The 17,464-nt window shown below is 38.7% G+C and overlaps 1 protein-coding gene across 11 annotated transcripts in view; it reads right to left on the bottom strand.

Moving 5' to 3' along the window:
* The window catches only part of ncor1 (nuclear receptor corepressor 1), a 131,081-nt gene that overhangs the window by 33,391 nt on the left and 80,226 nt on the right, over positions 1-17,464 (bottom strand). For 9 of the 11 annotated variants that reach the window (XM_067438344.1, XM_067438346.1, XM_067438351.1 and 6 more), the window contains 6 exons: positions 16,434-16,496; positions 11,646-11,779; positions 10,175-10,247; positions 3,471-3,933; positions 2,976-3,174; positions 2,355-2,538 (listed from right to left, as the gene is read on the bottom strand). In XM_067438344.1, the coding sequence (XP_067294445.1) occupies positions 2,355-2,538; positions 2,976-3,174; positions 3,471-3,933; positions 10,175-10,247; positions 11,646-11,779; positions 16,434-16,496 (1,116 nt within the window). The remainder of the gene's footprint in view (positions 1-2,354; positions 2,539-2,975; positions 3,175-3,470; positions 3,934-10,174; positions 10,248-11,645; positions 11,780-16,433; positions 16,497-17,464) is intronic. The other 2 variants (XM_067438350.1, XM_067438352.1) reach the window with 1 other exon arrangement.

Below are 17,464 nucleotides of genomic sequence, written 5' to 3'. Positions count from 1 at the left end.
TTTATTGTTCATTGCTCTCTTCCCCTCAGAGACAGCTCTTTTGGTTAGGAGTTTTCCCAAACAAAGAGACAAATGTTCTGTTTGGATGGGCTTCGTTCTATACTTGGGAGGACGGGATGTTAAAATTACCAAAGCTTCTTTGAGTTTTTAATTCCAAACTCGCTAAACCAGTGGATTTTAGTTCAAGATTGGGATACAGTATCACTAAATTGCTGGAGCATTGTCTGATTCATTTGCTAATATTATTAATGTGATTGTATGTAAAACTTTATGCTTCGAATTGAATCATTTGATTTCTAACTATATATTTTTTTGTTGATGATTTTTCTGGTCAGTAATTAAGGGGATCTTTTTTATATATATATTACAACATATAATTAAGCAATATAACAAAAGCAAGAGAGCCGTTTTCACAAATAGGAGCACAATTGCAAACGTTATATTGATTTTATACAAACGTTTAAAACTACATTTTATTTTTATTTACGCAGTTGTAAATGTACCAATTCAGATGTACTTTCTGTGCAGTGCAGAGATAATTTTTTGCTGTTAGCAGTGATGGGAATAACGGTGTTATAGATCAATGGCGTTACTAACGGCGTTCATTTTTTCAGTAACAAGTAATCAAACGAATGACTGTTTCTGGCTTTACCGTTTCTGAGAATAAAATGCAGCGTTACTATAATTGAGCTCACTGAAGTGGTTTTCATCCGAACAGACACGCTCTCTGTCAGCGGACCTACAGCTGTGTGTGTGTGTGTATGTGTGAGTGTGTGAGTGTGTGAGTGAGTGTGTGAGTGTGTGAGTGTGTGAGTGTGTGAGTGAGTGAGTGAGTGAGTGAGTGAGTGAGTGAGTGAGTGAGTGAGTGAGAGAGAGAGAGAGAGAGAGAGAGAGAGAGAGAGAGAGAGAGAGAGAGAGAGAGAGAGAGAGAGAGAGAGAGAGAGAGACCAGTAATCTGGAGTCAGAGTGATGGCATGTCCAGTGACTTCAAAGGTAGCTTTCGCAAACTGGAAGTATAAGCACTACTTTTCCCTTGTTGAGGTAAGAGCTAAGAATGATTATGTAACATGCAACTTATGCCCAGGAAGAGTCTCTCCACAGCAGTAAACGCAAACGATTACGTGAGCTCCGTTGCCAAAGGATTAGACAGAGCCACGACATTAAAGCAACGAAAAATAGGTTTTTCTCCACCGCAAACTCATATCACCCAGATAGAATTTAACAAAACATCTAGATATATAGTTGAGGACATGCTGCCGCTGTCGACAGTTGAGTCGGATTCTTTCTGGGCAATCCCCGCGAGAGAGTGGGTAAGCCCGCCACACAAGACTTGAGAGCACTTCTTGTTAAACTATTTACTTTTGTGAGGAAGAAAATACTTCAACCAGGCTACAGTATGTCTACCAGTTGTGTGACAGTTTTAGAATTTGAATGTGCACTACAAAGAGTCTAGGCTATGTAAATTAGGCTACTATAATTTATTATTATTTTCAATTTTTGGTAGACTTTTCTTAAGGATCATCAATTATTTTTAGATTTGATGGCCAAATAAACAATCTATTTTGTTTTATTGTTCCACTATATTTATTTTTTACTGATATTTACAATAATGTATTGAATTTGATAGGTGTCTCTCACAATGTCCCACAGCAAGTCTTATAATAATTTATTCTATTTAGTATCCATTTCATTCATTGAACATTTAATATTGGGGGCATTCAAGTTATTTTACATATTTGAACATTTAAAAAAGTACAATAAAAAAATAAACACTTGTCTGTTCTACTCATTTCAACGGCCTTGTGAAAACTGGTGAAAATAAAAATAAAAAAAATCTATGAATTCTTATAGCAACTTTTTTCTTTTCTTTTTGACAGTAACGCAAATAGTTACTTTCCCTGGTAACTAATTACTTTTATTATAGAGTAATTCAGTTACTCACTCAGTTACTTTTTGGAACAAGTAGTAACTAACTAATTACTTTTTAATGTAACATTCCCAACACTGGCTGTTAGTGATATAATTTGACTGATAACAGCTCTATATAGTGTCTAATTCTAATGAATGTACTGATTAAATATCAGACATTTCTCAGTAAAAGTGGATCTTTAAGATAAATTTAAGTAGTGCTGGTCTGTTCTTGACTGTCTCGCCCTGTTTGGTCTTGGTCTTGACTATGCACTACAAGCTGTTAGCCTGTAAATCTACTCTGTGCAAGTACTTCAAGTGGATACTGAACAAAGAGCAAAGGCAAAAATAAAGACTCTTGCTGTTGTATTTATGGGGTTCTCAATTTACCACATTTGAGTGATTTTTGTGCGTACCCTTTCTCACTCCTCCTGTGTGTGACTCACCTTCTCGGTCCAGTACAGTGGGACTGTGGGTGGTGACTCGTGGTCTGCGATCAGACTCGTTCTGGTCCAGTCTCTGTTTGTCCTCCTGCACGGACTCATGCACAGCTTTGATTTGGTGCTGGAACATAGCAAATCCGCTCAATGGACCTCCAGGAACACCGCTGTGACCAAATGGAGCTGAAACCTAAACAAACCATTAATTGACAGAGGATTTAAATGTGGGCAAAAATCTGGATTCACGTACACCAAAAAAGCTCTATTAGAAAACTGTAAACAATTAAATATTTACACTTTTGATTTAAAGTTGCATGATTTGATTGCATTAGTAAGTAGCAGCTATTTGCTTTGCAACCAGATGCTACATATTTATTATGTAAAAGTTTTGAATGGCCAATCATGGCCTCAATCAGATTAAAATTAATTTCACAGCCACAACAAATCGCCACAACAGACAGCCTCCAAACTGCACAACTGATCAGCCCAAAAGCAACCAAACATATTTTCACTCGTCATGATTTCAGTGTGGAAAATCAATTGGCATTTGCTGATTTGTTTGCTGATTGCCGCAGAAGCGAATCACAGTGCGTGTTCTGCGGAGGTGGAGATGGAGGCAGAACTCACGTGGCGGGGTGGCTGGGCCCTGTCTCTGTCCAGAGGGGCATATCTGAATGCTAAGTGGGGGTAGAGGCTATGGGGACTGACCATAGGGGGGATGGTGGCGGCCCTTTGCTGTAGCTGCTGCATGTTGAGGAGTTTGGCTGAGGACACAACCACTGAGCCTGAAGCGCCCAGCAATGATGGCTTCTCCAGAGAAAAAATTCTGTCACAGTAAGGAAGGAACAAGAGAATAAAATTTCTGTTTGGTCTGCGAAGATGTTTTACGGTTTTCAACACAAAAATGATATGTTAATGATTTTTTTTTTTCCATATATACATTAAAGCTAATGCATTCTATAGGAACTGAACCAATGATCTCACAGGCAACAGGAATTGAGCTACAGGAATTAAAATGTATCTTTTTATATTTGGATGTATAATTTAAAATGTATACAATGATACTAGAAACCATTAGCACTATGTGCAAACACCAATAAAACAGGACCAGCCATTTCTCACCCTTGTCGGTCAGGTTCGACTTCCACATCCTCATCGGCACTGCAGGTGGCGCTAGAGTCATTATCGGAGTGGTGCTGCTCCCCCTGTTTCTCCTCCTTATCCTTGACCTCTGGCTCAGTCTTCACTTGCACCTGTGTTCTTTCACTGCTGGGAGTAGTCATCTCCATATCCTGCGGCTCGCTCTTTGGATGGATCTGCATTTCATATGCAGAGTGTGCTCGTTCATCTTGAGGAAGCCCGTCTGCAGCTCCTCCTTCTGGACTTTTCTCTACTTTCACCCGCAGCTCACTGTACGGAGGCTCCTGGCCCTTGGCATCTGCCACCAAGCCTTTGTTCGCTGTTACATCCAGGTCTGATGCATCGCCCAGAGCTGAGCTGGGATGAGTTAGCGAGTCGGAGGATTTGGAGGGGTCCGTTTGAGAAGGAGAGGGTGCACTCTCTGTGTCAGAACTGTTATCAGGACCTTAAGAAAAGAGATTAAAGAACGTATGATTCTCTTTGAATTCTTCATTCATCCGTGCAAAGAGGGCACAGAATATCAAATCCAATCCATTTCAATCTCTGCTACAGAAGCACAAAGGCAGAGAAGCAGAAAACCCAAACAACCCTGCCGTGACAGAGCAGAGGTGGGTCACCATCACTGCACACAGCATCACGCAATCAAGCTAATGCACTTCTGGACAGCAAACATCCTTTGGCTAATCACTACGTTTTCACCCTTGCCACGTGATGACACACCCACCAGGGCAAGTGCTACATATAAAATACACATAACTTTGCATACACACTACCATTTGTTCTGTGATTAATGCATAGTGAAAGAATTTTCTAATGCTCATCAATTTATTTGATCAAAAATATAGTAAAAACAGTAATATTTGTAAAAGATTAATTTAAAATACCTTTATATTATATTTGAACATTAAGTTTATTGCTGTGATGGCAAATATGAATTTTCAGCATAATTACTCTTCAGTGTCACATGATCCTTCAGAAACCTTGATTGCATGTTGCTAGGCAACGTGGGGGAGAGGACGCTGGCGTTGTCTGTTCGCCGATTTTCCACCCACAAATCATGTTACTGTACAGTCCCTGACAAAAGTCTTGTCACTACCTATTTTCTAGAAATACCTGATATTAACCTGACTTTTAATTAATTAATTGGTGTTAGAAATAGCTCATATGAAAAGCTAAAACCCTATTTATTATTTAATCAAGACAGAAAGGTCAAGTTTCATCGCTTATACAGAAATTGAACAAACTTTACTGCAAATACAAAAATATGTCAGCAAATTAAGTTGTGGTGCTGTGAGATCCAAATTTAATATCTTGTATGACTTCCATGAGCTTGAAGGACTGCATCCATGCGGTTTGGCAAGGATTCATACAATTTATTGATGAAGTCACCAGGAATAGCTAAGAAAGCAGTCTTGCATGCCTCCCAGAGTTCATCAATATTCTTTGGTTTCGTCTTCCATGCGTCCTCTTTCATCCTACCCCAAATATGCTCAATGATGTTCATGTCTGGTGACTGGGCTGGCCAATCCTGGAGCATCTTGATCTTCTTCGCCTTGAGGAACTTTGATGTGGAGATGGAAGTATGCGATGGAGCACCGTCCTGCTGCAGAATTTGGCCTCTTTTATGGTTGGGAATATAAGAGGTAGCTAAGATTTCTTGGTATTTTAGACTATTGATGTTGCCTTCCACCCTGCAGATCTCTCGTCAACAAACTGTTCTGGTTGACACAGGGACTTCAGGTGACCAGGTCTCGTGGAGCTCTGCTGCAGTAGAAAATGGGCTGGCCTTGGATTTTCGAGCCAACAAACAGTCCTCTCGAGCAGTTGTCTTGCGGGGTCTGCCTGACCTGGGCTTGTCAAAAACGTCTCCAGTCTCTTCAAATCTTTTTTTAATCCTCTGTATTTGACGCTGAGACACATTGAAGGTGTCTGCCACATCAGCAGTGGATCTGGTCTTTAGCCTCTTGATAATCAAAACTTTAGTCTCTGGGTGAATCTTAGGCATGTTTGCAGAGGTCTAGTTGCAGTTGATGTGAAGGTCTAGCGTACTGGGGTTCTTTTAATACACACTTGAGACCTAATTGATCCATTATTAGTCACAGGCGAAGCTCATATGACAAGGTGACAACACTTATGTCTTTGCAAAAATTGACTCAATGGGCTTTACCAAGCTGTGAATATTACAATACTTTTTGAAAGTTTAGTTTTTCACTGAAACATTATCACAAAAGCTGGTGGGATTAAAATGAGCCATTTCTTGTAAACAAATCTTGATAAGGAATATATTTCAGCGGCACTTTAGGTCAATTTGTACACAAGCGACAAAACTTTTGTCAGGGACTGTACTATTAGATTTAGATTTTATTTTATTTGTGACTAGTCTAACAGTCAGAGCTACAATTGGTACTGTTGCTGATTGCTAGCAGCCACTGACAGGATTTTGTTCGTCGTTTCGCCGTTTTCCACCTCTTCTCTGATGTTTATGTTTGAATTGCTGCGGTTGGTTCTGGTTTGAAGGACATTTCATGTTGCTCGCTGCGGCTGCTCTCTCTTCTGGGTGTCGGCAGCTCACTGGTGGTCTCCATCGGGCTTGAGCTGCATGGTGGCTGAAGTTTGCACCGGGCCAGCGTCATCAGCGCCCGGCATGATGTTGGGATGTTCCGCTTCTCAGCTGCGCCGCTGTTCCGTCTTGCATTGTGGCCGTGGAGCGGCTTGGACTTCTGCGTCGACCCCGGTGTGTCCACAGAAGTGCCCGTTAAACTTTATCTGCCTCATGCATGGTGCTGCGGTGATCCCCATTGTCTGAATCGCATCGTCTGAAGACCCATCATCTGGTCTTCAGCAGTCATGCCTCGAAGACGTCATCAGGACAGAAATGTAAAACGTGGAGTGGACCACAGTGTGACGCGGAGCTTACAGAGACTTCCACCATCAGCTCTGTTTTCTGTTCACCATCAGCTCTGTTTTCTGTTCACCATCAGCTCTGTTTTCTGTTCACCATCAGCTCTGTTTTCTGTTCACCATCAGCTCTGTTTTCTGTTCACCATCAGCTCTGTTTTCTGTTCACCATCAGCTCTGTTTTCTGTTCACCATCAGCTCTGTTTTCTGTTCACCATCAGCTCTGTTTTCTGTTCACCATCAGCTCTGTTTTCTGTTCACCATCAGCTCTGTTTTCTGTTCACCATCAGCTCTGTTTTCTGTTCACCATCAGCTCTGTTTTCTGTTCACCATCAGCTCTGTTTTCTGTTCACCATCAGCTCTGTTTTCTGTTCACCATCAGCTCTGTTTTCTGTTCACCATCAGCTCTGTTTTCTGTTCACCATCAGCTCTGTTTTCTGTTCACCATCAGCTCTGTTTCTGTTCACCATCAGCTCTGTTTTCTGTTCACCATCAGCTCCGTTTTCTGTTCACCATCAGCTCCGTTTTCTGTTCACCATCAGCTCTGTTTTCTGTTCACCATCAGCTCTGTTTTCTGTTCACCATCAGCTCCGTTTTCTGTTCACCATCAGCTCTGTTTTCTGTTCACCATCAGCTCTGTTTTCTGTTCACCATCAGCTCTGTTTCTGTTCACCATCAGCTCCGTTTTCTGTTCACCATCAGCTCCGTTTTCTGTTCACCATCAGCTCTGTTTTCTGTTCAGTTTTCTGTGTTGGTTGATTGTTTGTAGTATTCTATATTTTTACTTGTTATTCATTTTTATTTTTTTCCCTTTGTTGCACTTTGAGATTCTTCGGAATGAAAAGTGCATTATAAATAAAATCTATTATTATTATTATTATTAAATCATTCTAATATAATGATTTGATGCTCAATTTCTTCTTATTATCAATGTTGAAAACAGTTGTGCAGCTTGATGTTTTTGTAAAGCACATATCCAACAACTCTTTCTCTCCTCCATTCCCTGTCTGAAAATGACTCTCCCTCATCCATAATTCCTTCCTCCTCTTTACTGTGCAGAGGCTCTCACAATCTATCTGGTTGTCTGTTCCTCTCTTGGAGAGCGATGAAGGCTAACCTGCTTGGCTCCAGGAGTGTGTCAGCATGACGAAAAGAAGCAAAAAGAGAACAGAAACAAACCAGGGAAACGTCCTTGCAGAATCTGGCTGAGAAAAAAAATTGCACAATTTTTTTAGGTCGGGCAGTTCGGTCTGGCCTTGCTCCATAGAGGAGTAATTATCTCCGAACAGAAACTGTTCGGACCAATGAAATCATCAGGGCGGGCTTTAGATGATGATGGATAGATGATCAACAGTAATGTAATCATGCACGTCATCAAAGGGGCTTGGATTATATTTGTTTGAATCCTAAACAGAGAGCTTGTTTGTATATGCATTCACCTTCACAATTTCTCAGAAATGTCAAATGTGAAATAATGTGTCAGAAATGTGAAAATCAGAAATGATGATCATGTTGGGTAAGTACTCTGCGTATCATTAAATTAAACACCGGCAAAGATCGTGCATTCCAGCCTGATTTCAGAGCGCGTGCAGACAGGGTTGCCAAGTTTTTACAACCAAACCAACTACTAGCCCTAAACAATAGCGTCTGAGGGGGTTCTCCGGGGGAAAAATAGTGTTTTGTTTTGTTTGTTTGTTTGTTTGTTTGTTTGGGGGGGGGGGGGGTATTTTGGCAAGGATGCCTGCTTAAATTCGCACTCATGGGTCTATATATCACATAATAGTCGCTTCAACCCGTGGAAAAAAAACGCGGACTTGGGAACACAGTGCAGTTGAGCTCTGTTGACATTTGACAATGTGTCGCTTTGATGCTCTGATTGGTTGAAGGTCTATCCAATTGATGTCTTTCCCGGTTCGGTTGAAACACGCCCCATAATCACAGCCCAATGGAGCAGTTTCAGACTCATATTCTGACTAGAATTGAGTATGACCACGTCAGGCCAGGTTAAACGGTTAGTTCACCAAAAAATGAAATTTATCATTAATGACTCTTGATGACCCTAATGCGTGATGTTCAGCAGTTTGACACGCGATCCAAATCATGAATCAATCCGCTGATTCATAACCGTTTTATTCTTTATTTGAGGACTGAAAAAAAAAAACAGGAAGAGAAGACAATGCAAATATAAAATATCTCTAACTGTGTTCCGAAGATGAACAGAGGTCTTACGGGTGTGGAACGACATTAGGGTGAGTCATTAAAGGGGGTTTCAGTTTCAGTCAATCTCATGTCAATATTGAGTACATAGAGTAGCATTGCATCCTTCATATCGCCAAAAAGTCTAGTTTTATTATATTTATAAAAGAAAGATACGCTATAGCGAGTCTTTCAGGAAAAAAAAAACGAGCGGCTGGAGGCGTATCGTGCGGGCGGAGCTAAAGAATTACGAGCGCACGCAGCTATTGTATGAGAGTGTCTGAGAGCGTTCCATCCTCAAGCATGGAAAAGAAAACGTTATCTTAATAAACCATGGCTATCAATCAGATTCAACTAATACATATATGATCCAGAATCAGATCCGGAGGCTGAAATAAATTGAACAGGAGAAGCAGCAACAGCAGGATGTCCATCTCTGTGGTATGTACTGTATTTAGTGGCTTGTCAACATTTGCGTTTTTACTCGTGGTACTTTTTTAGAATTTTTGACACAGAAATACTCCATCAAAAGACCAACTTATTTTTTGAAACTTTGTTTTGTTTAGGATGGGAATCAAAGTCTTTAACAGTGTAAAAAGCTCAGTATGCATGAAAAAGCATTTCACCCCATGCATCTTGGGCAGAACATTACAGCCCGAGCTACTTCTCTCTGTTTCATGTCTATGGCGAGTCACACAGAGACTGTGCTCCTCTGCAGCGGTTCCTACCAGTCTTGTCGCAATATAAACACTTATAATAAGTGCACCATGATTCAGAGTAAGACAAAAACACGGTTTGGATTCATGCTGTACATTCTCATTATATCATTTTTGTAAATGTATCAATTAATAAACACAAAAAAAAAAGATTAAAGCTTGATTTTTTGTTTGTTTTTCGTTTTGGGAAAGTAAAATGAATGAACAGCTGGAATATTCAATCTACACGTGGGAGGGAATGAAATGCCCCTTTTTGAAAAAAATGTAGCACAACAGATCAAACACTCAGTAGAAGCACCCTGCTTCATTCCAGAACATTTTTTAAGGGTTTTATAGCCAGGGAATGCTTTCATAAGAGCAAGAATGGCAGACAGAATTAGTACAGATCTTTTATCCCTTCTGCACATTACCTCTATTTCCACTCTCTTCACTTTGTGTTTTTGTCTAATTCCCTCATTTCCTCTCCCTTTCATCTACTCCCCCTCCACCCCCAACCCAACCGGTTCTCTTATTTGCTCCTGATTCTCACTCATTAAGCGTGCAGACAGCAGAGGGAGGATGTTGACCTCTGTGGCAGTGCAGCGCGGTCTGGGGTTTTGCTGTCAAATCTAATCAAACGCATTGCAGTCAGACAGGTCAGCACACTGCACTACTGCTCTCTCACTTTATCCCTCTCTTTCTGTGTCAGTCTGTTTCTACTCTCTTTACATTACAGCCCCACTGCTTCTCTTCCTCTCTGCTTGATCGGACTCTGGGTTCATGGGTCAGAGATAAAGAGACTGACAGCGATGGGTTTTAGGGTGTTTGTTTAAGCATTAGAGCTTATGTTGGAAGCAGCGACTGTAAGAGATTTCAAACCACAGAGGGAGTTCATACCGTCACTCTCCTCATCCTCATCGGGTGCAGGATCGCTCTGTGATGAGTCTCGATTTCCACGGAGCCGAGAACCCTACACAAAACAACATGAGGAATAGCTGTGAGGAATAGTTCACAGTAGATAACACCACAATCATGTGCATTCGTAAATACAGAGCGCAGATTTTTGTCATCCTAAGACAACTTTTCTGTGTAATTACTTTCTTACACCACTTTTAAGAATTAGGCAAAAAACAACAACAACAACAAAAAAAAAAAAGTCAAAGCAACTGTTACTTTTAAACTAGTAAACAAGTAAATAGGAGAAATATTATACATACACTACCATTCAAAAGTTTGGGGTCAGTAAGAATTGCTTTTAAAATAAACTAATTTTATTCACCAATTAATTAAATTGATCAAAAGTAGCAGTAAAATACATTCATAATGTTGTGTAATCTTTCTTTTTTAAATAAATGTTTTTTGTCACCCAGGTGAAAAAGACGTACAATTAAATGTATTAAAAATTCATTATAGTATATTTGTATTGAACTAAAAAAATACTCAAGTACATTTTTAATGCATTTAATAGTATGTATTTTTCACCTGGACAGAACTTTTCTATTTATCAAATAATCCTGAAATGTGTTTGATCAGTTTCCACAATATGTGGTTTGGTCATAGGTATGTTAAAATTGCAATAATTTGATGTTTTTATTTTATTGTTAATTAAATAAATGCAGCCTTGATGAGCATAAGGTAGTGTAAATATCTAGATGTAGAGTCGTGATTGTGATCATTTTTAGTAGTTATTTTCATTTGCTACAAATAACTGCATTACTCTTTCCTAATAATAATAATAATAATAATAATATCAAGGGGAAAATGAATTTTGTTTCTAGCCCTTATGGTTCAAAAGTTATTAGCATAAACATAAGTGCAACTTTGGACAGGAGGTGGCGCTAGAGGCTCAAAATTTGCTATCGTGACAGTTGGGACTATCCTCTATCTGTGTGCCAAATTTCACAACTTTTTACCATACGGTTCTATGGGCTGCCATAGACTCAAGAGCGTAATAATAATAATAATAATAATAATGATAATAATAATGATAATAATAATAGGAACGCCAACGATTTCAATAGGTGCCTACGCACCTTCGGTGCTTGGCCCCTAATAATAATAAAGTGATATGGAACTATAATGCGATCAACATACATGGAACTACATTGACATTTAGCAATAGAAAATGAATAAAAACCTTGAAACGTTCATCAACTAATCAAAAACAAGTACTCAATATTGTGTAAAATATCAGATATCCTATGTGAACATTTCAGTGACGCATAAACGCATAAAATCAACAACAGTTAAATGCTAGAACATGAATATGTTGGCCAATAAAGGATATAAATCACTGTTCATATATTTTAAGTATGTAATGAGAATGTTTGGATGCAGCAAATTTAATACATGAATCCTGGATCTGTACCTTGTGTTGCCGTAGTAGATTGTCTAGGTTGTATCGTCTCTTGTTGTTGAAGTAAAAGTTCTTACATTGAGCTTCACTCTTAGAGCCTACCATCTTAGCAATGGCTGACCAGTTCCTACCATGTTCAACCAGCCCTGTGCACAAGAGAAAGAGGGTAAGATTATGAAAAGAGAAAAGAGACCTCTCCACCTGCAACAAAAGCCTTAAAATGTTTAAAAGTATTACTCATTTTTTTTATTAACCACAAGATTATTCAATAAAGGTCCCAAACCATAACATGAGAAAACGCATCTAAACACACAAAATATGGCTTGTGATTTAGTCAAAAATGACCATGCCAGTCCTTCAAATCCTGCCAGTTTAGCTAGAATGGTTGAACTAGTTAAGGCAGGAGCAAAGAGCAGGGGACCATGAGGTTGAAACATTAGCTGAAAACCTGGTGAGCAGAATCATCTTGGTTTTTGGGTCAGGAAGAAATAATGAAGAATACTTCAGGTTGCATGGATTACAAATCATTTATCAATATTAGGGCAATAAATCAGAAAGCATGGCTATCCATGGGCATCTTAACAACAGTTGCTCACTCTTTAAATGTGCAGTCACATTATCAAAATTTGGCAGGCAAAAAAGGTCCATTGTGAAGAGTGTTGTGCTGTCTTAAAGAGCCATTCACACAGAAGTCGCTTTTAAACCAAACACTGTTTGGTCAACGTGGCTATAATTTCATGTGACCAACTTATGAACCTTATGTGAAATCTGCATGGGGAAATCATTCACTTTAAAGCTAAATTTCTGGTTTTGAAATTTCTCCATTTTAACCTTTAAAACCTTAAAAGCTAGTGGCACACTAAACAGCTTGACAACAGTGTGGATGACAAATCTAGTGGAACAGTAAAATGGAAAAGTCATTTCTTTGGCCATTTTTTCATTTTTCATGCATTCCCGAAGTTGTCAGTTGTCAGCTTCAGTGAGAAAAAGATTTACATTGAATAAACTCATTCCCATCTATGTTCGTATTTTATTTGTCATATTTTAAGTAATCCCCAGAAAGTAACTGATCTACACAATCAGCACAGAACACAAATTATGTCTGTGATACTGTATATGCCTTGAGTTTGCAAGGAAAGTTTAAACCAGATCAGAGCAGTTCATGTCACTGATCACTGCCATGATCACGAAAGCCCACACCACCAACTGCCAACCGAGATATTCCAACTAGCTGGATGTTCTCAGACACCATGAGGACAGTCAACAGTGCCAAATACCCAAGAGGCTGTAATGATGCTCACACGCACAAATTCTCTCTGATACACACACACACACACACACACACACACACACACACACACACACACACACACACACACACACACACACACACACACACACACACACACACACACACACACACACACACACACACACACACACACACACACACACACACACACTTTTTTAGCAGTACCATGCAGAATTGTTAAAAACATATACCCTTAAAGCTCATGTTATCAAATATTGTATTTGTATTAATGCTCAACAAACCGGATTGGAATTCAGCTTCTAGATGTACTAAAAACTAGATGTCTTGAAATGACAGTTCAAAAGTCTGTCATTTGTGAAGGCTCAGCATAAGTATCATTGCACTTGAGTGACCTGTCTGAATCACTTGTCCGAGAAATTTGCCACAGTGTGCAGGAAAATGTCATCACAACTAACACCTAGACTCATAATAAAATTGTGTGTGGTGTACTGATTGAGTGCTGAAATCACTGCAAACATCAGGGTTCAAGATCAAGCACCTTGAGTCGCAGTGGTTTATGGCACGGGCTGACCTTGATTCGACTCTACATAAAGCTTCTCTGAATCTGTTTTATCTCTTTCCACTATCACAGAGTATGAGAAGAGTGATGGTATGATCTCTTTCTGTGGTCAGAAACTCTTTTGAAGCCACTGCTTCCGACATAAACTCTAATGCTTAAACAACATACACAACATAAGCAAGAATATGCATTATTTAATAAATCATCAAACTAAAGAACTTCCGAACTTTCTTCTTATTGCTGCATGTTGTTTCAGAAAACAGTACAGCGCCTCACGTCTTCACAGCAGCTACAGTGATTCTTGTCAGAATATAAAAATGCTTAGTTCCTCCAAACAAATACTGAAACTCAGTGTGCAGTTCGCCTAGTCCCGAGCCAATCATGTTAGACTGTACTCCAATTAAACTGAACTGTGCAGCGACATTGATGGCTCACCAGAGGTCTGTTCAAAACACACACACACACACACACGCTCCTCAGTGGGCTGAACTTCCCCTCTACTAAAGAGAAGATGAAAAAGAGCACAAAGAAAGAGGAAGTAGAAGGAATGCACTCTGACCGCAGTCTGACCTGAAAACACTTCTGCAAATTCTGATACTTTAAAAAGCTCTAGGGGGTGGTTTGTGTGTTAATGTGTCTGTGAGTGATTTCAATTTTTTTGTAATAAAAACACTTACTGCACTTACATGTGTTTATCTGTCAAAATATTGTGTGCAAATTAGCTTAATGCAAAAACATAAGTATGCATTTATCATTATCTTAAGAGTATAGGATGTCACTAAAAATCTCAAACATTCAATGATATATTAATAATGAACAGTCTACATTACAATATGAATCCATAATGACCAGGTCTCAGTTTGTTGATCGACAAATTTACAACAACAAAAAATTCACAAACATTGTGACGTAAATAAAATTGACTTTAAAATATATATATATATTTGTTAGATTTTTTATTATTATTCATGGTCTTCCTTTACAGGCCATTAATGCAATCTGTCAAAAACACCAACCAGAAAATAAATTACACTGTTTGATTCAGTGCAAAAAAGAGGCCCATTTTTGTTTTCCTTGGTCCATTTCTGCTGGCACACTGACAACAACTGTTACTGTGGAGAAAGAACTGCAAACTGAACTTGACTGTACAAGAAACGCTGTGGTAATTCTTTAAGGTTCAGTTATTAACTATTTACTTATTATCATGCATATTGCTAGGATATTGGCTGTTATTAGTAGCTATTAAGTAGAAAATGTAAAGCAATTATTAATGCCTTATTCTGCATGACCTTATTCTACATCCCTTAATCCTATCCAATACCTAAACAAATGCTATAAAAACTACCTTAATAACTATTAAGAAGCAGTAAATTAGGAGTTTATTGAGGCAAAAGTTGTAGTTAATAGTGAATATGTGTTCCCCATACTAAAGTGTTATCAAAGCTGTTATTTAGATTTAGAACATTTCTTTTCCACATTCTCAATCCTAACAACAACAACAACAATAATTAATAATTTAATGTATAATAAAAATGTATAATAATAATAATAATAATAATAATAAATCTCACTACTGCAATGGAAGGAAATGTTATATGCTATAAAAACTAAACTACACATCTGTTGTACTGCCTGCAACTACATGAATAAAAAAAAAAATATTGTAATTCAAATGTTTTATGTTTAGTAACTTGATGTTAAGCAGATTCACTGTTGAGAATAATGGGATTACTGGTAGTTAATACTTTAGTTACATTTCAAGTTGTGACCATAAATATCATGTCTGTTTGCAGATGTGAGATTTTGCACATCAAATTTGCACATGCAAGAAGGGGAGATGAACATGGCTGATCAGGGAAGAACAAAACTCATCTCTGATGGATAAACAACGCAATGCTTTAAAAATGTGAATACATTTGAATGATTAAAATATAGACAATGGAAATTTAAAATAGTAAACATTATTATTAATTATATTTAAATACATTGCATTTTAAATGTTTGGGGACAGTAGTTTTCACCAAGGCTGTATTTATTTGATCAGAAATAAAGTAAAACAGTAATATTGTGAAATATTATAATTTAAAATAGCCACTAATTCAATATATTTTTTAATTGTATTCCTGTGATGGCAAAGCAGAATTTTCAGCAGCCATTACACCAGTCTTCAGAGTTATTCCTTATCATTATAAATCTTGAAAACAGTTTTGCTTAATATTGTTTAAACTGATATACAGGATTTGTTGATGAATAGAAAGTCCAAAACAACAGCGTTTGTTTGAAATAAAAATATTTTGTGAAATTGTCTTACTGCAAGTTGATTAATTTGAATGTATCCTTTTTAAATGGCAATGTATATTTATATAATATAGGTATTTTTGTATTGCATGAATAAAATAAACATTTTATATATATATATATATATATATATATAATCTATTATATTATATATATATATTTATATATCTTACTTTAATAAGAGTTTTGTGGGAAATGTGTGAAATTATCATGGAATGATGCCATAATTGTCAGAAAACAAAGCTTCAGTTTCTTCCTGTTTAATTACAGGGTGACATGTGACCTGGACATGTTTTCTGTGAGATTCCCTCCAAAAGCTTTCATTAAACTTTAAACTCAGAGCAAAACATTTGCCCTCTGCACTATTCCTGTCATTCTTTCACTGTTTAGGGGAAAATTATTGTCTTGTAAAGTTTTTAGTGTGTCAAACGGTCACAGTTACATCCGTTTCTTCCTTACAGTCCTGATCTGAATGATCACTACAAAGAGGATGCTCACAAATGCAACTCCAACCCCAACCAACTTCCTCAAATATGCAAAACCACAAAAACATCAAATAAGTAGAGCAATAGTGAGATGTTTGAGCATGTGTGAAGATAAGCTCAGACAGAGCCAACTGAGAACTAGAGGAGGAGTGGGGGAGGGAGATGAAGCAAAAGTCAAGCAGTACCTTTTTTGGCGATCTCCATCTCATCCTCTGTCCAGCGAGACGTCTCTCCAGCTTCAACCGCGCCTGTAGCGACACACACCGTCAGTGTCAGTGAGGGAGAACTCAGGTCCCAGGCAAAGCTACACGACACAGTTCATCTCGCACCCTCCCTCTCTATCTGTTTATACTTGGGGCTGCAGAGACAGACCTACCTCCCTCCCTCTCTCTCTCTCTCTCTCCTCAACGGCTTTCTGTCCTTTGCCCCGTTTATTGCTTTCTCTCTTTGACGCTCGCCGGACTCAACTAGGCAGTCGCACCTCTCTCTTACTTCTGTCTCTCTCTCTCTCTCTCTCTCTCTCTCTCTCTCTCGCTCTCTTTTGGAGAGTCCAGTCAGCTGATCTCAAGCAGACAGTGGAGGAGTGCAGAAGCACCACCCTTCTGGGTCTAAGACCAACACACACACACACACAACCACCCACTCACCCATATCATTAGGCAGTCACTCTCATAACAGTAGCCAAGCTGAAGCGAGCAGTGCAACAACCCCTCCCTACATAATTTCCACTCAAACTACAGTGAGCAAGAGAGAGAAAGACGGAGAGAAAGACAGCCTGTGCTCTCATCTCCCGCCCGCTCTGAGGGTCTCCTTGAAATTGACTAAACACTAAGACAGATTTAGCACAGTGTGAACCTCTGACATTTATGCGCGAGCACGAGTGTGTCCCCAGTGTTTGTATGACTAGTGCAGCGAGTCTCCGCTAAAATTCTTCAAATAAACTCTTTGGTGACCAACTAGATGTCGTTTACATTACCCCATGACCCTTGACATTGTGCGCGTTATGTTCATATGCATGTACTCTGCTGCTTTTTCAAGATGGCGGTTTATACGTGGATTGGTTCCATTATGGCATGTTTAAAACTTTAAACCCACTTTAAAAGACTGAATGACAAGATCAAATCAAGCACAGTTACAAAATTCCTCAGGTCAGATCATCTTCAAGCCCACGAGCGCTTAATAGCTTAACTGATCAAATACAGGAACAGAGGTCAGC

The sequence above is a fragment of the Pseudorasbora parva genome, chromosome 3 (assembly GCF_024679245.1).
Source record: "Pseudorasbora parva isolate DD20220531a chromosome 3, ASM2467924v1, whole genome shotgun sequence".
Classification (NCBI taxonomy): Eukaryota; Metazoa; Chordata; class Actinopteri; order Cypriniformes; family Gobionidae; genus Pseudorasbora; species Pseudorasbora parva.
Note: the sequence above shows the minus strand (reverse complement) of the source record. Positions and strands in the feature narration are given on the sequence as shown.